The 19,526-nt window shown below is 45.1% G+C and overlaps 1 protein-coding gene across 4 annotated transcripts in view; it reads left to right on the top strand.

The window, feature by feature from the left end:
• FAM13C (family with sequence similarity 13 member C) overlaps positions 1–19,526 on the top strand; it is a 147,485-nt gene that overhangs the window by 81,492 nt on the left and 46,467 nt on the right. For all 4 annotated transcript variants that reach the window (XM_055425679.2, XM_055425678.2, XM_055425677.2 and 1 more), the window contains one exon: positions 14,618–14,702. In XM_055425679.2, the coding sequence (XP_055281654.2) occupies positions 14,618–14,702 (85 nt within the window). The remainder of the gene's footprint in view (positions 1–14,617; positions 14,703–19,526) is intronic.

Raw genomic sequence — 19,526 nt, 5'->3', positions numbered from 1 at the left:
TTGTTTGTCATTTGGTGCCATCTCTCCTCTGTCTCTAAAAAAAGACAATTAATTGAACTTAGGTGATTATATTTTTCTTTAAACTGTTGAACCTGGCATAAATGAATAACTAGAGGTAAACTGGGTTTCTAATTAAAGCCAGTTAAGTGAATTACTGAAGTTGTGGACAGTGTCCTAAGGATAACACAGATCCCTGCTTGTTATTCTTTTGTGCATAGTGACAGGCTTCAGATTCCACAATCTCACTTGTGGTAAGAAGAGTGAAAAAAAAGTTTGAGAGAGAAGAGGCAAGAGCTTGAATCAATGAACATAGCTGTTTACCCCACTGGGAACTAAGCAAAATGCTAGTTGTAAAGAAGCACTTATTTGTCTTGACATAAGTGAACAGAAAAATGAAGTGATTGTACGAGTCAGCTTGTGATAGGTTTCAAGTTTATGGGAGAAACTCTGATTCGTGAGCTGGAGCCCCATGAGAATGCTAAGATTACTTGAGCAGTTCTCAGATCACAATTGCTCAAAGCTCTATATGAAAATCTGCTTTTCTGTATTCCTTCACTATACTGTATTTGCCCATTACATGAAATGTGCCAGTTCACTGCCCTGAGATTACACGGGTACAGGAGTGCTGAATGAAGACAGGCCTCTGAAAGAGCAGTCAGCACCATATTGTAAACGTGGGCTCTTGCATGAGAAAACTGGTGCTGCTGACCCAGACTTGATAACAGTGTGTGTTCAAGTGGAATTGTTCTAGTAAGGGAGTAAATCATATGTGCAGATCATGTTGTAATTATGAATTAGGGGCTGAAGGAAACCCGAGGAACACACACTGAGGAAACTTGAACAGAAGCAGCTCATGGTCCAAAGCCATGCCAGGAGAACTGACTCATTCAAACTCATTGAGGAAGACATCCTGTAGAATGGAAATGTTAAACTTGATCTTCCCTAGCTTTTCCTAATCTTAGAGACTGCCAAACTCTCTTATGGAAGAACCCCATAATAATATTTCTTTCGGCAACATAGTTTTATGGAATACAGATGGGAGATACTACTTTAGTATTTTTAATGCAAATAGAAAATACATATAGAAAAGTGTACATATTGTAAGTGTACAGCTGGATGAATACTCACAAAGTGTGTAGCCAGCATCAAGAAACAGAACATTGTTAGCATCCCAGGCACCCTTATTTAATTCTTTACAATCACTCTTCCCCTAGAACGATAACTATTCTTTGGACTTAAGTAGATTTGTTTTGTCTTTTTGTTTGTTTTGAACTGTATATACATGGACTGTATATGCTCTTTGGTGTCTGGCTTCATTTACTCAGTAGTATGTGTGAGATGCGTATATGTTTGGTGTGTAGTTTTAACTTGGATTCTCCTTGCTGTAACCCCTTGTATGGTTGTTTCTAGTTTTTGACTCATGACCAGTTGCTACTAGTTGTAACTTTTTAAAAGAACTATCTTTCGTCTCATTTGATGTTTTATAGGAGTATTCCTTCCATCTCTGAGTGGAAATGTCAGGAAGAGTGTTGTGTTGCGTTCGCCGTCTCATCTCTGAGTGGAGGTGTAAGGAAGAGTGTTGTGTTGCGTTAACTGTCTTCACTGCTCTTTGCCCCTTTTGTTTATACACTATCCCCTCCAGAACACCAGAACACAGCCTTCCAGTTCTTTAAAAGAACTCACTAGTTCCATATCTGCTCTCTTCCATTCTAACTTGTAAGTCTAAAGGAACAAAAAAAGGTTTCTTTTCTTAAGTCTTTCTTGAATTTGTTACACTGATTCTGTTTTATGTTTTGGTTTTTTGGCCGCAAGGCATGTGGGATATTAGTATCCCAACCAGGGATCGAACCTGCACCCCCTTGCATTGAAAGGCAAAGTCTTAACCACTGGACAACCAGGGAAATCCCCCCAAAATGAGTTTCTTGAGCTTCGTAAGAAGCATAGTCCACAAATATTTTCCAGATGTTTTTGTGGACCCTAACTGTGGTGCTGGAGAAGACTCTTGAGAGTCCCTTGGACTGCAAGGAGATCCAACCAGTCCATTCTAAAGGAGATCAATCCTGGGTGTTCATTGGAAGGACTGATGCTAAAGTTGAAACTCCAATACTTTGGCCACCTCATGCAATGAGTTGACTCACTGGAAAAGACTCTGATGCTGGGAGGGATTGTGAGCAGGAGGAGAAGGGGACAACAGAGAATGAGATGGCTGGATGGCATCACCGACTCTGTGGACATGAGTTTGAGTGAACTCCGGGAGTTGGTGATGGACAGGGAGGCCTGGCGTGCTGCGATTCATGGGGTCGCGAAGAGTCGGTCATGACTGAGCGACTGAACTGAACTGAACTGAATGTTGTAACTGTTGGTTGTAACAATTTTAAGGTGTTACTGTATTTTCTACAAAGTTCACATCTGGTATTTCGTAACTACTTCTTAAGCTTCTTAATTCCACTTGCTCAGATGAGGCTCCACTGTATTTGATTCCAGAGCTAGTAGTTGACCTGAGCTGTCCTCTGTACAGTAAGGTAATACATGATGTCAAGTGGCTACCTGTGAGCATCCATCTGTGTGTGTATTCCTGATCGCTTCCCAGTGAACTGAAAAACTCACTTCTCATTTTCACTGGGATGAGTATACATTTAATTCCTGCCAGCCTCACTTTTCTTCTGCCAGTCTCAAGCTCCCAGTTTTTGACCATGGGTCTCTCAATAGGATTTGCCTCTCCACTCCATGAGCTTTGGTGTCTCTGGGACTGTACTATAGGAGTTGGTTTCTGGAAAACTGATTGTGTCCATTCTGGCATTGACCTGAGCTTTCCAACTCTGCCTCTGTGTGACATCTGGAGATTTTATTTGTTGGGGTGCCCTGGATCCTGGTTGGAAATTATCTGCCTCTATAATACATAAGGAGGTTTTATTTGTTGTGGTGTCCTGTATCTTGATTGGAAAATATTCTCGACTTGAGATCTGTCAAAGTCTAATTCACCATAATCCTTGGTTTTATTTATCCCTGTCTATATAATCATTAAGCAGTTGATAGTTCAAAAAGTTGCTTGAAGAATAAAATGAGAAAAAATGCTGTTTTCCCTCTCCACGTCCTAGTCATTCCCATTACTGGCTTCAGTTTCAATTAAGAAAAAATAACAATATATGAAGAAAACTAATGGATCTCCCCTTCCCTGAGAAAACTTGCCCTATCGGGTCCTCATATTACTTTTCCAACTCCCAAACTGCATACCGTAAGTCATCATATCAGCTTCTTTTCATTTTTCATTTGTGAAATTGAGGCAGGTTTTGCATTGGGTTAACTCTAGGAGTGCTTTCAGTTTTAACCCTCACTGTTTCTGCTTTTTACCCCCCCGATAGGATTTAGTCATCGGTTCCTATGAGGGATAGAATGAGGCAAGTTGTGCCCCTTTTTGAGTGTATGTGCACATGTCTACGGAGAAGGCAATGGCAAGCCACTCCAATACTCTTGCCTAGAGAATCCCATGGATGGAGGAGCCTGGTAGGCTGCAGTCTGTGGGGTCGCTAAGGGTCGGACACGACTGAGCAACTTCACTTTCACTTTTCACTTTCACACATTGGAGAAGGAAATGGCAACCCACTCCAGTGTTCTTGCCTGGAGAATCCCAGGGACAGGGGAGCCTGGTGGGCTTCCATCTATGGGGTCACACAGAGTCGGACACGACTGAAGTGACTTAGCAGCAGCAGCAGCAGCACATGTCTATGTGTGGGGCTCCATGTGAAGGGTTTGATTGTCTTTTTGTTACCATCCATAGTTTAGCATATAGATACATTCTGGCATCAAGCCTTGTTAGACCTCTAGATGGTACTTACTATTTTGTTTGAGATGCGGTTCTCCCTCAAACCTGTTTTAATTTTGAGGAAATGATCTAGCAAGAGGCTTCTTTAGGCCCTTGATACTCCTCAGTTGGCTGAATGGTATTTTTTTCTGTAGGACTCAGTTCAGTTCAGTCCAGTCGCTCAGTCGTGTCCAACTCTTTGCGACCCCATGAATCGCAGCACGGCAGGCCTCCCTGTCCATCACCAAGCCATCTTGAGTTTGGCAGTTTACCCAAACTCATGTCCATCGAGTCGGTGATGCCATCCGCCATCTCATCCTCTGTCTTCCCCTTCTCCTCCTGCCCCCAATCCCCCCCAGCATCAGGACGAGGCAGCTGTACTTTTCTGCTGAAATACAAACCCAGTCTACAGGGTTTGGCCTTTAGACCAGAATTGACTGACAGTTTCTCTTCTTCTAGTACCTGGGATTTTTTTCCTTGTGACTGAAAGTCAATTCAAGCTGGCTTTCATAAACAACAGGATGTTATTGATTCACACACATGGAACTTTACAGTCAGGATAGATTCCACTCTTGGCTAGATCCAGGGATTAAAGCCTTGTCATGTAGACAGCATCTTTTTCCATGTCAACTCTACTTTCCTATATTGACTTTATCTTTAGGTTGACCCCTCTCTGGGGATATGTTATTCTTACACTAGTAATCCCAGTGTATATTAGTTTTCTATTACTGTGTAGCAAATTGCCAGAAGCTTAGCAGCTTCTCTCTTTTATTAGCTCACAGTTGTGCAGATAATAAACTTGGATAGACTCCATTAGACTCTGCTCAAGGTCTCACAAAACTGAAATCATGGCATTGGCAATGATAGATTCTTATCTGGAGGTTCTAGAGATTAGTCCATATCCACGCTCATTCAGGTCATTGCCTGAATTTACTTCCTTGAGGTTGTGGGACTGTAGACCCCATTTCCTTGCTGGTCAGCATCTGGGAGTAGCTCTTAGCTTCTAGAGGCTGCCTGCATTCCTTCTCACCTTGGCCTCTACGTCTTTGAGCCAGCAGCACCAAATCCTTCTGTGCTCCAAATCTCTGATGTGATAGTCTACCAGCTAAAAAAAACCCTCTACTTTTAAAAGGCTTACCCTATGATTTGGGAGAATGGCATTGAAACACGTATGTTGTCATATGTGAAATGAATCACTAGTTCAGGGTCGATGCATGTTATAGGATGCTCGGGGCTGGCATGAGGGGATGACCCAGAGGGAGGATAAAGGGAGGAGGGAGGTGGGAGGGGGGTTCAGGAGGGGGAACTTATGTAAACCCGGGGCGAATTCATGTCAATGTATGGCAAAACCAACCAATATAATATTGTAAAATAATTTGCCTCCAATAAAAAATAAATTAATTACCAAAAAAAAAAAAAAAAAAAGAAACTAAATAAATAAATAAATAAAAGGCTCACCCTGGTTGGATTAGGCCCACTGAAGCAATCTCTGTATCCTTGGTCACCTGAGTTAGAACTTTAATTATATCTGCAAAATCTCTTCAACATAGCATCTAAATTAGTGTTTGATTGCATAACCACGGTACAGGAATCTTGGGGACCATCTTTAAAATTCTCCTTCTAAGAAATGGAAATAGAGTCCTTTGTACTCTGTAAAATCTCATACTTTTGTCTCATTTATCTGACTTGGGACCTGTGGCCCATTCTTGAACCAATCACTGTGACTTTGGGGTTTGAAATAAGCTGATTGGCTAGAGATGGACACATTTTCCCATTTTGGACCAGAAGATGGGTAAATGGATGCTGGGATGCATAATACTGATCTCTGGAAGCCTAATATCCAAAGTCATCTGCCTGTGGGTTGCCATTTAGCTTTTCTTCTGGTATGGTTTCATGGGTGAGATGAAGTGACCTTGCTTCCCTGCTAGCATTTATTTCTCAGCAGGACTGGTACCCTGTGATTTATTTAATTTTAGCCACTTTTCTTGTCAGTGTCAACAAGGACATCCTGCAGTCAACATTGTCATGGTATGAACCCTGGTTTTCTTTCCCAGTGGGATGAACTGCCCAGCAAGAAACTCTGAACTGTTGCATGCCTGGTTTACTTTGCCCCCTCATTCGGAGGCAACTGTCCAGCCTGATTTCTGGTTTCCAGGGGGACCAGGTTTGTAATCATGACCCTCAGGGGAATCCTTAGTGTAGCATTGGCAGAAAAGGTAGAAGCCACGCTAGCCACTGCTCTGTCTGGGGATTAAGTTGGAGAGATTTCAGGGGTGTTGGGCTGAGCAGAGAAGTTGTAGCAAGACTCTCCGTAACTGGCCCACCTGTGTTTGCCTTTCGCCTACCAGCCTTGCCATCGCCCACACTCCACGCGGCTTGGTCCTGCCGGCCTTTGCGTCTTCCTTTGGCATGGCTTCTCTTCCTCTGCCTCCATTCTCACTTTTACATTTACTCGTCTTCATGCTGCTGGTTTCTTGTTCTCTCACCCAAGACTGGAAAGGACTGTGTCTGGTTCATGCCTCCCAGGTGTCAGCCTGTGTGGCACTCTCTTTGCTTTGTAGCTAAAGGAGAAATGACAGAACAATGTAGTAAGTGTTCTGTAAAGCTAAAGTTGATGAACACCTCTTTCATTAGATTGTTCTTAAAAATTTCCTCTTGTGATGGAATGATGGGGGGGTTTGTTTATCCCCATCTGTATCTGTCTGTCTCTTGGTCTACCAATCTATCCATCTATCTATAGCCATCTGTCTGTCTATCCATCTATCTATTTTCCCGTTTCTATTTGGTAAAATATAAAGTTGACAAGTTTTATGATAAAGTCCACTCCCCAGTAGCCCCTGACAGATTAAAGAAAAATATTTCTGCTCATCTCAAGACCAAAATTTTGCCTGAAAGCTTTAACTTTGGGGATATTTTTTCTAACGAGTAGTTCTTTCAACAGTTTTTATTGAGAAGCAAATATGTACCCAACTGTGGGTCTGAAACTGCTATGGGGTGTGGGGGCTGCAGCAGAAAGTGAACTTTGTCATCCCTGCTTTCCAAGGATTTAGAAGGACACACGTCAACTTAGTATCCTAGACTCTGGTCTTGCTAGCGTTGGTATCTTTTCCCTTTTTAGGATATTGTTGGCTTTCCTAGGGCTACAAAACTCAAATTTTAAGGCAGGTAAAAGCTTACTTTTCTTATTTTCTAACAAAATACTAGTATTTGAGGAAATGGCTAATGGTTTCCAGTGTCTTTAAAGACACGGGTTGGTAACTTATTTCTTATGATCAAGTGATTTTGTAATTTTCAGTGGGATGGTTATTGATTTCTAATATTCATTGAGTTTTAGTAATTTCTAAGGGGTTAAAGTAGTCTCAGAAAAGAATTAGGTGCCCATGGGCCAAAATGATTGGATGATTTTCCTACAGACAGAGAAGGAGCAAGTGGTAGATTTGAGGTTAAAAGCCGCAGTGGTCCCTATACTGTGCATGCATCCTAGTGAATTTAGTTTTTAAGCCAAATATCTTTCATAGTTTAAAAAAGACTGGAACCTAAGTAGCCACAGAGAAGTAACCATATGGGCTACAACATGGACTAGATTTGTGGACTCCAGCCCAAGCACTATATAATTGATGTTCTGGAAAAAAACAAAATGGCTTGTTAGGGCAGCTGTCTATCTTAATGCCTGTGCCTTTGTGCTAGAAATTACAAAGAGAAACTACTAAAGTCCATTCCATGAGCTGTTCATGTCTTATTCTCTAGAAAAGCTCAGAATTTTGAATTAAAATGTGAGTTCATAAAACTGTATTGGTCTCTCCTAAATATCTTGTTTTTATTGTTTACTTAATAAAGTGAACATAATGAGGATATCAAAAAGAGGTGAAACTAAGTACAGGACGCCCTCTTCCTCAGCTGAAATCAGATCATCTGGCTGGAAACAAATTTGGTTTGGGTTATTGTGTGTGGTGGCAAGATTGTCCTTGTTTTACAAAGATGTGCTTCTATTATCAGAATAGGACCTGGATCCTCTTCTCAACAGAGGACTGCTTGGAGTGGAAGACTTCTTTTCCTATACGGAGTCTCCATTGGGTAGCGTAGGACAGTGAGGGAACAAAAATATTGTTCCTGGGACATTTAGGGCTAAACAGGCAACCAAGGCAGCATTTAGAGTGGGTCAGGTCCCAAGGGAATAGGGCAGTGTTTCTCAAAGTCTGGACCTTGGCCCTCCTGCATCTAAGCACCCCTGCTCCAGACCACAGAATCTGAGTCTGTCACTGCCTGGGAGAACACATCTTTTACAAACTCCCCAGTGATTCGTGAGCATTTAAAAATTTCTGAACCAAGGCAGCATGGAGACTTGAAATGGAATACTCAGAAGGGCCTCCCAAGTACTATGTAAAGGGTCCAGGCAAACACAGACAGTCTGCAGTGGCAGTTTCTCTAATGGTTGGCTCCTGGTTTGCTCATTGTGTGGGCTTCAGCAGTGAACAATGGTGGCATGCTTCCAGCCCTTCTGGAGCTGGGAAGAACCAGTAAACAGTAGGGAAATAAATAAAATTCCATATTATAGTGAGTGTTGGGAGGGAAAAAGCAAGATGCTGAAAGAGAGACTGGAGGCCCCTGTTGGATAGAGGTAACTGGAACTGGTTTAAGATTTGATGGGGATTTGACTGTGAAGGAATTACAGCCAAAGTAGGCCTGGGGAAGCAGGGGCAGGGAGCAAATAGAAAGGAAGTTTGGCATATGTGTATATGTGTGTGACTCTGTGTGTGTGTGTGGTGAGGGAGCATACACAGAAATCCTGAAAGCTCAGGGAACAAGAGTGCTCAGTAGAATGGAAATGTTCAGGGACCCCATTGTGACCTCAGTTTTGAGCAGATTTCCAGTTTGATCTTGCTATAGACAATCTGTGTAGAGTTCTTGGATAGATAAAGGGATGGGTGAGGGTCACTAAACCTCTTCATGGAAATTAAAAGTAAGCTATCCATTTTCTGCAACTGGTGAGTTGTAGACAAAGGCATCTTGAAATAGCGTTTCACCATCCAGCCTGTGTGGGTGTTCCCCATTCCAACCCAACTAAAGTGAGACCCAGTAATTGTAGAGGAAAGAATACGAGTAGAGTATTTTCTAAAACAAGTCACATATTTTCCATTGTGTAAAAGAGAAAAATTAGCTTGTAGAAAACCACACCTAGGCTTCACAGACATTTCTCTGGTTTCTTTGGTGACCAAATGGGCGAACTGGGAAGCAGAGGTAGTCATTGTTCTTTAGAGGATCCATCAGCCTTTGTTCAATTTTCCTGGAGATCCTAGTGACCCGTTCAGCAAGACTGTGGATGTAAACCTGGAAAAGCCCTGGCAGGCTAGCCTTGAAGGATGGGCTGGGGACAGCCTGATAGAGGAGCCCCAGAGCAGAGAAGGACCAGATGGAGGGAGCACTCAGCCGAAGGGGCTGACTGCCTGTCATTCTCCTCTAGGGCTAAAGCTTGTTCCTGTGGAAAAGGTCACCGAGTCAGGCTGAAATGGAGAAACAGTGGCTTACTCACTCTCTCCCCAGGCCTGGCCTGTGGTTTCTCCCTGCCATCGCCATAACTATGACAGTAATTACTGGCATCATTGTTTTATTTGTCTGTTTGTGTATTAGCTGTCTCTCCACTAGACTGGGGCCCCGTGAGGAAGGGGCTGACATCAGTCTCAGGCTCTGGAGCCCAGCTCAGCTCTTTGCACATCAAGAGCTGCCAGAGCCCGGGAGCTGAGCATGTGCTGGTGCAGCTGTGGGTGGTGTGGCCCTCGCGTTTGCAGTGGGAGCTTCTCAGAGGCAGCTCTGTGGGGCTCAGCCCTGATGGGACCGCCTGTCTCCTTTCTCTCCCTGGAGAGACACATATGTGACAGTGGCACAGATCGCTCATGGGGAAAGCCTCTCCTGTCTGGATTCTCTGGTCATCGGGGGCTGTCCCATGCAGGGCGTCCAAGTCCCCACACTCTTCCTGTCTGAGAAACAGGAACAGCAGCAGGCAGTCCTCAGGTCAGGGGTCAGTGCAGGGTAGGGGCAGGGCATAGCTGCCGACCGCTGGCATGCAGTTTCTTCCGGTCTGCCCCCTGGTCCTCATTTCCAGCAGTCCACATTTCCCCTTCTCCTTGGGTGTCTTCTTGTCCCATGAGACCTTCATCTTCTGTCTCCTGTTTCATTAGGCACTCTCTTCTTCCCTGTCCCGTTAAACTTCCTCCTCTCTGGTGTCTGAGAGAGGAACAGACCAGCTGTGCAAATAGATCTCCTTTGATGCTTGGCATCTTTGTTGGGCCTCAGTACTAGTGAGTGAGACGGAGGGCAGGAAAGATGGCTGGGAACCACCCATGACTACTTCCAGCCGTAACTGGGTCTCAGCACTGCACACTCTTTGGGCGAGTGGAGAGGCCTCTGAATGTGACCTGACAAACCCCTCTGCAGTGAGATTCTTCACGCTTTGTGTTGTGTGAACACTTGGTTTAGTTCCACAAACACCGTCCAAGCACACATACTGCCAGCTTCCATGCATCAGCCTCAGTACATGAGCATTAGTCTTTTCTGTCCTTACAAGGACACCTGAACTTACAAGTCACCTGATCTCAAGTACTTCCTGGTCAGAATCACAGAGGCCTGGGAGGTGCAGTGATGAGTCAGGGCCCACAGCTTCGGTGGGGTCTGGCCCCCCACGAGCAGCGCTCTGTCCAGGGGCCTCTGGGGTTTGGAGATGCACATAGTAGCCACAGTGTCCAGGGCTTGAGGATTTGCTGTGTGCCGGCGCCGTGCGAAGTGCATTCTGTGCCCTCCTCATCTCACCCTCGAAGCAGGTGCCTTTGTTACCGTCATCACTGCCTCTCGTTATGCATGAGGAAATCAAGGCTAGAACAGCCAAAGTTCTTGTCCAAAGTCAGCCGCTCAGTATGTAGCAGACAGAGCCCCTGGTTCTGTGTGAAGGCCGTGTCCTCATCCGCTTTGTAGAATCTATAAGAGCACAGAGTTGACGAGAGATGGCTGGTCCCACATCCTCCTGCTAAAAGTAGAGAAGGACTGTTTTTGTTTTTTAAAACTATGGTAAAATAGACAACGTAAAATGTCACAATTTAGCCATTTTAAAGTATACAATTCAGTGGCATTAAGCACATTCGTGTTTTTGGGCAGCCATCACCACCATCTGTCTCCAGAACTTGATTTATCTTCCCAGTCTTCAGCTCCATACCCATTAAACACAAACCTCCTTTTCTTCCCCACCAGCCCCATGGCAACCACCATTCTGCTTTCCGCCTTTCTGGATTTTACTGCCTAGAATGTGTGTCCTTTTTGACTGGCTTATTTCACTCAGTGTAATGTCCTCAAGGTTCACTCATGTTGTAGCATGTGTCAAAACTTTCTTCCTCTTTAAGGCTAAATAATATCGCATTGTATGTATTGTATATATCACATTTCATTTATCAGTTAATCTGCTGATGAGCACCTTGGGTTGTTTCCGCCTTGTATTAATCTGCTAAAACTCTATTATGGCTACAATTAAAAAAAAAGAGACGCCACAGACTAAGTGGCCAAAGCATTTGTCACAGTTCTGGAGGCGGGAAGTCCACGGTGAATGTGTCAGCGAAGCTGGTTTCTCCTGAAGCCTCCTCCGCAGCTTGCAGACCGCTGCCTTCTCTGTGTCCTCACACGGCATTTCGTCTGTGACTGCATCCCTGGGTCTCTCTCTCTGTTGTTCTAAGGGCACTGGTCAGTCTCACCCTTATGACCTTATTTTACCTTAATTGCCTCTTAAAGGCCTCATCTCCAAATGTAGTGATATTGGAGGTTAGGGCTTCAGTATATGAATTTGGGGGAGACAGTTCAGTCCATAATACATTTCTTATTTATTGTGAATAATGTTCCTATGAATGTCAATGTACAAATATCTGTTAAGAGTCACTGCTTTCAGTATTTTGGGGATGTATACCCAGCAGTGGCGGAGAAGGCAATGGCAAGCCACTCCAGTACTCTTGCCTAGAACATCGTCTGGTCAGAGGAGCCTGGTGGGCTGCAGTCCATGGGGTCGCTACTAGTTGGACACGACTGAGCGACTTCACTTTCACTTTTCACATTCACACATTGGAGAAGGAAATGGCAACCCACTCCAGTGTTCTTGCCTGGAGAATCCCGGGGACGGGGGAGCCTGGTGGGCTGCCGTCTATGGGGTCGCACAGAGTCGGACACGACCGAAGCGACTTAGCAGCAGCAGCAGCAACAACCCAGCAGTGGGCTGCCTGGCTCATACAGTAGTTCTGTTTGTGGAGTTGCCTGTTTTTTGGGATGCCTGTCGTGGAACCGCCGTTCTGTCTGCTGTTGCAGCTGTGCCATCTCACACTTTGGTGGTGGTGATGGTAGTGGAGTACTAGTAGTGTTAGTTGCTCAATCATGTCCGACTCTTCGCGACCCAATGGACTGTGGCCTGCTAGGCTTCTCTGTCCATGGGATTCTCCAGGCAAGAATACTGGAGTGGATTGCCATGCCCTTCTCCAGAGGATCTTCCCGACCCAGGGATCGAACCCGGGTCTCCTGCATTGCAGGCAGATTCTTTACCATCTGAGCTACAGGGAAGGACAGATTTCTTAATTTTCAGAGTAGTTTTGCTCCTTATAAGAGGTCACTCCAGTTTTTAATGTCCTTCATTAGAAAGCTAGCCTGGAATCACGTGTTTTTGTGTCCCAAATGCTTGGTTAATAAAACTTTCCAGAAACCTGGTACCCTTGCTCCTTCTGTACTCCTATCAATAACCTTTGGCCCTTGCTTCCACACGTAACTGCTGGGAAAACATCCCAGGGAAGAAGAAGAAGCTGTGAAAAAGGGGCTGACATCAGACAGATGCTTCATCTGAGCTGTGGGCCCCTGGCCGTCAGCCCCTGAGCATGGGGGAGGTTTGTACCAGGCCTTACTCCATCTCTGAGCTGAGCAGAGGAGAGGTCCTGAGCCTGTTTGAAAGAGGTCCTGCTGCTTTCAAACCAGCCAAAAGACTAGGGATTTAAGACATTCCTCAATGAGAAGCTTTTGAAAAAGCGTTTATTTCTTTGACTGCACTGGGTCTCAGTGGCTGCATAAGGCATCTTCCATCATCTTTGTGGCAGGTTGAGATCTTTAGCTGTGGCATGCGGGATCTAGTTCCCAGACCATGTATTGAACCTGCAGAGTATTGGGAATGAGGAGTCTTAGCCACTGGGGTACCTGGGAAGTTCCTCGATGAGCAGTTTTTTTAAAACACAGCTGTGGGTTCATATTTACTCACGTCAACAGGAGGAGGAGAGTTTGTGTGCAGAAAGGGGTTGGGGTGCGAGGAGGCGTGGGGGCTGTCAGTTATGTGGGTAAGGAATCGGGCTGTCTGGGGACGAGGCGTGGGCACAGGATGTGCGAGTGGGAGTTGAGGATGAGGGTGTTTAGGGGTGAATGTAAAGTAGGGTGTCGGTGTGGGGAATGGGGATAAAGGGATTGGGGGACGGATGAGCATGTGTGTGGGTGGAGGTGGGTGTTTGGTTGTAAACTGTGTGTGGAGTAGAGTGTGAAGGTAGAGCTTGGGCATGAGGGTGTGGAGGAGCGGGGCGAAGGCGTGTATAGGGCAGGGGGCCGCAGTTTGTGTATAATAGAGTGCGAGGGTGTATATAGGACCGGGGTGTGTGTCTGGAGTAGGACGTGGCAGTTGATTATGAGGATGTGTGGGGACTAAGTTATATGGAGGCAGGGTAAGTTATCTGGAGGAGGTAGGAGCGTGTGTGTGTGCGTGTATGTGTTGGGTCATAATGGGGGGGACCCATGGTTCTACTCGAGGTAGCACCCCCTGCCCCCCACCATCCTCTGCTGGGACCCTGGTGGGTGAAGGACCCTGGTGGGTGGAGGAGCTCTGAGGCTGTTGCAGGGAAGAGGGCCTGGTCAGGGACTCGGCGTGATTCACTTTCACCTGCTGGGGGACCGAGTTTGCCCAGCATCTGCATCATGGCAGGATACATGCGTCAGTCTGTATGACTTTGCTCTTATCAAGAAACACAGGAGGAATTTAAAATGAGAAGTGAAGCCGGGGATGGGGGAGGTTGGCTGGGAGTTACACATGATGAATTGCTTCTCCCTCAGCGGCGGGGTCAGACTAAGGGAACAAGGTCATCATCTCCCTCCATCCCTGCCCTCTGTTCTGACAGCAGGCGGCTGTAGCCATTCCGTGTGAGAAAAGTAACTTGAGAAGACACACGTACACTCACACACGCAGACCCCCCCCCCCCCCCAGACACAGGCACACAGCCCACATGCAGATGCAGAAAAGGGAGCCCCGAAGCACCTCCCAGCTGCCAGGCAGCCTCTGCAGCAGTAACTCTTTGTGCACTGCGGGCTGCTGCGGGCTTTGCAGGGAGGGATGCTGGCTTTTATGAATGGTCGCCAGGGAGGGGCTAATGCCATCCGCTCCTGATGTCAGCACGGTGAATGAAAGACTTGGAAAGCGTAAAGGCTCAGGCACCCGGGAAGCAGATACCTTCTCAGATTGGCCCTCTGGGTGTAGCGTCTCTTGCTGACGAAATCACCGGTCCCATGTGTCACAGATAATCAATATACGTTAGATTTATATAAAGCAGAAACTGAGACTGCATGTGGAGTTACGCGCCTCTGCTTCTGGCACAGCCAGTTCTGCCCGAGACCCCCTTCTGGCCGGGTGCTGGGGAAGGAAGCTGCAGACCCAGCATTGCGTTAGCATCTAACTGAGCCAGCCCGATGTTCTGCTTCTGCTGGCAGAATTCCTTGCTGAAGCTCCACACCGTGGAAACTGATCTGTGCTCTGCCTTTTTGACACACCAGGAAGAAGCCGCGCAAGTGCACGGAGTCAAGGACCCAGCCCCAGTGTCCACCCAGAGTGTGCCCGCCGAAGGGGCAGGGGCCGCAGGTAAGACGCTGGGCTCGGGGTCCTCATCTGTGCTCTCAGGACAGTTTCACCCCTTGCTGCTTCCCCTGCACCTGGCTCCTTTGGGAAAAGGTGCCTGGTGCACTGGGGAGCTGACAGGGAGCAGGGGGAGTTGAGACGTGCTGGAATCTAGAGCTTTCTCTCTAGCTGGGTAACAGAGTCCCCAGAGATGGTGTCAGGTGAAAAGGCACCCATCGTAAGTGGTCTTCATTTTCCTATTTGGAGTCCTGTGATACACATGTGGTTTGTTTATATCACTGGATTTAGACCATCTGGGCTGTGTTGAGACTCTCAATATTTTTGAGGGGTTAGGGGACTTTTAACATTGCTTTTTAGGTGATCCATCAACCCTGGGAAGGTGAAGGTGAATGATGTGGCTTCTTCTAATCCTATCGTGTCTTGTTCTATCTCATTTTTTTTTTAGCATTAATTTTTGTTTTGAAAAGTCTCAAACTTGGATCTCATTTGTCTGTTAGTTTCTCTGGTTTTAATCTCACAGATAGTAAGTTGGCTAACAAGCAGAAGGTGAACAGGTGCTCCCAGGAAGACTTCAGTAGGAAATAAATAGTAAGTTTACATGAGTAGAAATGAGAGCACAGCATATCTTTTATAATACCAGTGGGTCAGAGGTTTGCATACTGGTTTCTGCTTGGATGGTAGAAATAGGTTTAGGTGAGCTTGCTTCATGAGATGTCCTTTATCTCTAGGAATTGAAAGAGAAGATTTACAAAGGTAATGTATTTCAATACCATTAGAAATAGTGCATTGAAGACCTTACTGTTTAACTCAGACCCACATGCTCTAAGTAGGCAAAACAGTCATCTCCAGTGTTTAAATATGTTTTCAGTTCAGTTCAGTCGCTCAGTTGTGTCCGACTCTTTGCGACCCCATGACTCACAGCACGCCAGGCCTCCCTGTCCATCACCAGCTCCCGAAGTTCACTTAAACTCATGTGCATCGAGTCGGTGGTGCCATTCAGCCATCTCATCCTCTGTCGTCCCCTTCTCCTCCTGCCCCCAATTCCTCCCAGCATCAGGGTCTTTTCCAATGAGTCAACTCTTCGCGTGAGGTGGCCAAAGTATTGGAGTTTCAGCTTTAGCATCAGTCCTTCCAATGAACACCCAGGACTGGGCTCCTTTAGGGTGAACTGGTTGGATCTCCTTGCAGTCCAAGGGACTCTCAAGAGACTTCTCCAACACCACAGTTCAAAAGCATCAATCCTTTGGCTCTCAGCTTTCTTTCTAGTCCAACTCTCACATCCATACATGACCACTGGAAAAACCATAGCCTTTAGTGGCTAATAATAATAGCTAGTAGTAGTAGCCACTATTATTATCAAAGACTTTCTATGCCCAGGCACTGTTGTAAACTTCATAGTTACTAATTTAAACCCTTAAACCTGTGAAATAATACTATTCATAGTAAGGACACTGAGGCCTCGTGTGACCCTACCTGTAAGTGATAAATTATCCCCTATGTACGTTGGTGGCCAGTTGGCTGTGTTGTTACATGGTGAGCTCCTCGGCTCTGTTGGCCATTGTGTTTGGATGAGATGCAAGGAAAATCGGTCAACAGCCAGCGCCGAGCCAATTAGGGATTTGAGTCAAATGATTAGACAATGCCCTTCTTCTTCCACCAACCTGTTTTCCACTCTCTGTAAACAAGCAACATAGAAGCACAGAAAGAAGTCCCAAGCCAAATACAAGTTAATTTTTGAATTATCTGATGTTCACAAGTATCTGATAAGGACCGTTCAATATAATATTTATTGCATGTTTGGTATGCGTGTGTGTGTGTATAATATATATATATATTTTTTTTTTATCATGACTTTTGTGTGTAAATGTATCTTATTTTTTCCAAAGGTTTGTAGTAGTTTTACATTTTCTCACTCTTGATGGAGAGGATCTTGAACCAACTTATTAATACATTCTTTATTAAATAAAGATATGTACCCTGGTGGCTCAGTCAGTAAAGAATCTACCTGCAATGCAGGAGACCTGGGTTCGATCCCTAGGTCGGGAAGATTCCCTAGAGTAAGAAATGGCAACCCACTCCAGTATTCTTGCCTGGAAAATCCCATGGATAGAGGATTATAGTGGCGGGCTATAGTCCATGGGGTCCCAAGAGTCAGGAATGACTTAATGACTAAAAACCACAACCACTGCATTTATGTGGAGATCACCCATATAAAGGAGTCATCAACATATTCCGTCTTAGGTGTCAAATAACAGAAATGGGCAGAAGCTTCCTTACAGAGGAGCCTTGTGCGCTGGACGTTGGATTTTCTAAAATGTAGGTGAATCTGCGATATTCCAGTCCTTACAAGAGAGTTTATGAAACAGAAAAGTTTCCACTCTGTGTGTTGGGGTGTGTGTGTCCCTGCACACACACTGGGCAGGGACTGCTCCTGCAAGTTTGCAAAGATAAAACCCATCTTGATGTCTTTGGCCTTTGCAGAGCTTATGCATGAGTCTCGTTTAGCTAAATCAACTGCATGGGAATTGATGCAGGGAAAGTTGAGTCCCAGCCACTGTATTGGCCTTTGGCACGTGCTTCTCTCTAATTTTATTTTCTTAAAAATCCCTTTGACACAATCTAGAAATCGCTTACTAGATGTTTTCAGGGAAGTAAGGAGGGATTGAGGGCAGGAGGAGAAGGGGACAACAGAGGATGAGATGGCTGGATGGAATCACCGACTCGATGGATGTGAGTCTGAGTGAACTCCGGGAGTTGGTGATGGACAGGGAGGCCTGGCGTGCTGTGATTCATGGGGTTGCAAAGAGTTGGACACGACTGAGCGACTGAACTGAACTGAACTGAACTGAAGGAGTCTCTTCATGTGGTAAGAACGTTGCCAAAGTGATGAGCATTTGAAAGAGGCTTTCACAGTTCAATTTATGGGGTGGTTTGGTCTCACTGGCTTCCAAGACACACTCTTATAGGAAGGCTATACATTTCTAGTCCACATGTCACTCAGAAGGGTGAGATTTATGTTCATGTTAGATCAGCAGTTCTTCACTCTGGGCCTATGACTGGGTTTCTGGAGTGATCTCTGAACTCCTGGAAACTGTAGTTGTGTGCATGCATAAAGCCCTGATGATAGTGTGATAGCATAGATGAGCACAGGTGCCATAAGTCTATCAAAGATTCAGTTCAGTTCAGTTCAGTCGCTCAGTCGTGTCCGACTCCTTGTGACCCCATCAATCACAGCACGCCAGGCCTCCCTATCCATCACCAACTCCCGGAGTTCACTCAAACTCATGTCCATCGAGTCAGTGATGCCATCCAGCCATCTCATTCTCTGTCATCCCCGTCTCCTCCCACCCCCAATCCCTCCCAGCATCAGAGTCTTTTCCAGTGAGTCAACTCGTCGCATGAGGTAGCCAAAGTATTGCAGCTTCAGCTTTAGCATCAGTCCTTCCAATGAACACCCAGGATTGATCTCCTTTAGAATGGACTGGTTGGATCTCCTTGCAGTCCAAGGGGCTCTCAAGAGTCTTCTCCAGCACCACAGTTCAAAAGCATCGATTCTTCGGCGATCAGCTTTCTTCACAGTCCAACTCTCACATCCATACATGACCACGGGAAAAACCATAGCCTTGACTAGATGGACCTTGGTTGGCAAAGTAATATCTCTGCTTTTTAATGTGCTATCTAGGTTGGTCATAACTTTCCTTCCAAGGAGTAAACGTCTTTTAATTTCCTGGCTGCAATCAGCATCTGCAGTGATTTTGGAGCCCAAAAAAACAAAGTCTGACACAGTTTCCACTTTTTCCATCTATTTCCCATGAAGTGATGGGACCAGATGCCATGATCTTCGTTTTCTGAATGTTGAGCTTCAAGCCAACCTTTTCACTCTCGTCTTTCACTTTCATCAAGAGGCCTTTGATGGTAACTTAAAATAATATTTTTCTCTTAAAGTCTAGAATCTAACCCTTGGCCTTAGATGTCTGCAAATATTGGATTAGTATAGTTGATGTTAATATTTGGTATAACAAGGACAAAATCCAGCAAGTGGTTTTTATAGAAATATCTGAATGTAATAGGCAACTAATTAACCTTTCAAAGCAAACATTCACAAATATAAATCATTGTTATTTATACTGGTTTCAGTCTTCCTGGAAATTTGATTTAAGGCATGACTTAAGTTGTTTATTTTTTTTAAACATCAAAGTTAAATTTATTTATTTATTTTTTTGCCTGCACTATGTGCTTGTGGGATCTTATTTCCCCGAGCAGGGTTTGCTTGGGCCCTCAGCAGTGAGAGCGTGGAATCCTAATCCATGGACCTCCAGACAGTTCCCTAAAGTTGTTTAACATTTACGGAGGGCATCTGAAATGATGGTCTGAGCAAAGTTTTGTATTCTTTATGTCTTTGACCTTAAATCAAAATATTGAGTTTTAACTTGAATTTACAGAATACAAAGATTCATCTCATCTAGCAAAATATCTGAGATGCTCCCTGTTCTAGAAATTCAGTTGCAAACTGCACTTGCAGCAAGAGCAGATTTTATGACACCTTGAAGGGGCACTGTGTTCTAGAGAGTGTTAGTGAACCTTCCCGCACATCACAGTTACCAGGAAGCTTTTATACCTGGGGGTTCGCAGGCTTCATCTCTAGATACTCTAGGATTTGAAGTCCTAGAGTCTTTATATTTTGTTAACGTTTTCAAGTACTGGAAGCCAATCTTTAAGTGGACAGTATCTTAAATTATGAGAGCGAAAAGGTCAGGTTCTCATCAACAGGAAGACGCTTACAGACTACATGGATTTGCAGGGTCTGTGAGCACTTGGCTCAGTGTG

This window comes from Moschus berezovskii, chromosome 12 (assembly GCF_049115385.1).
Source record: "Moschus berezovskii isolate FMDL1 chromosome 12, NW_MosBer_1.0, whole genome shotgun sequence".
NCBI lineage: Eukaryota > Metazoa > Chordata > Mammalia > Artiodactyla > Moschidae > Moschus > Moschus berezovskii.
Note: the sequence above shows the minus strand (reverse complement) of the source record. Positions and strands in the feature narration are given on the sequence as shown.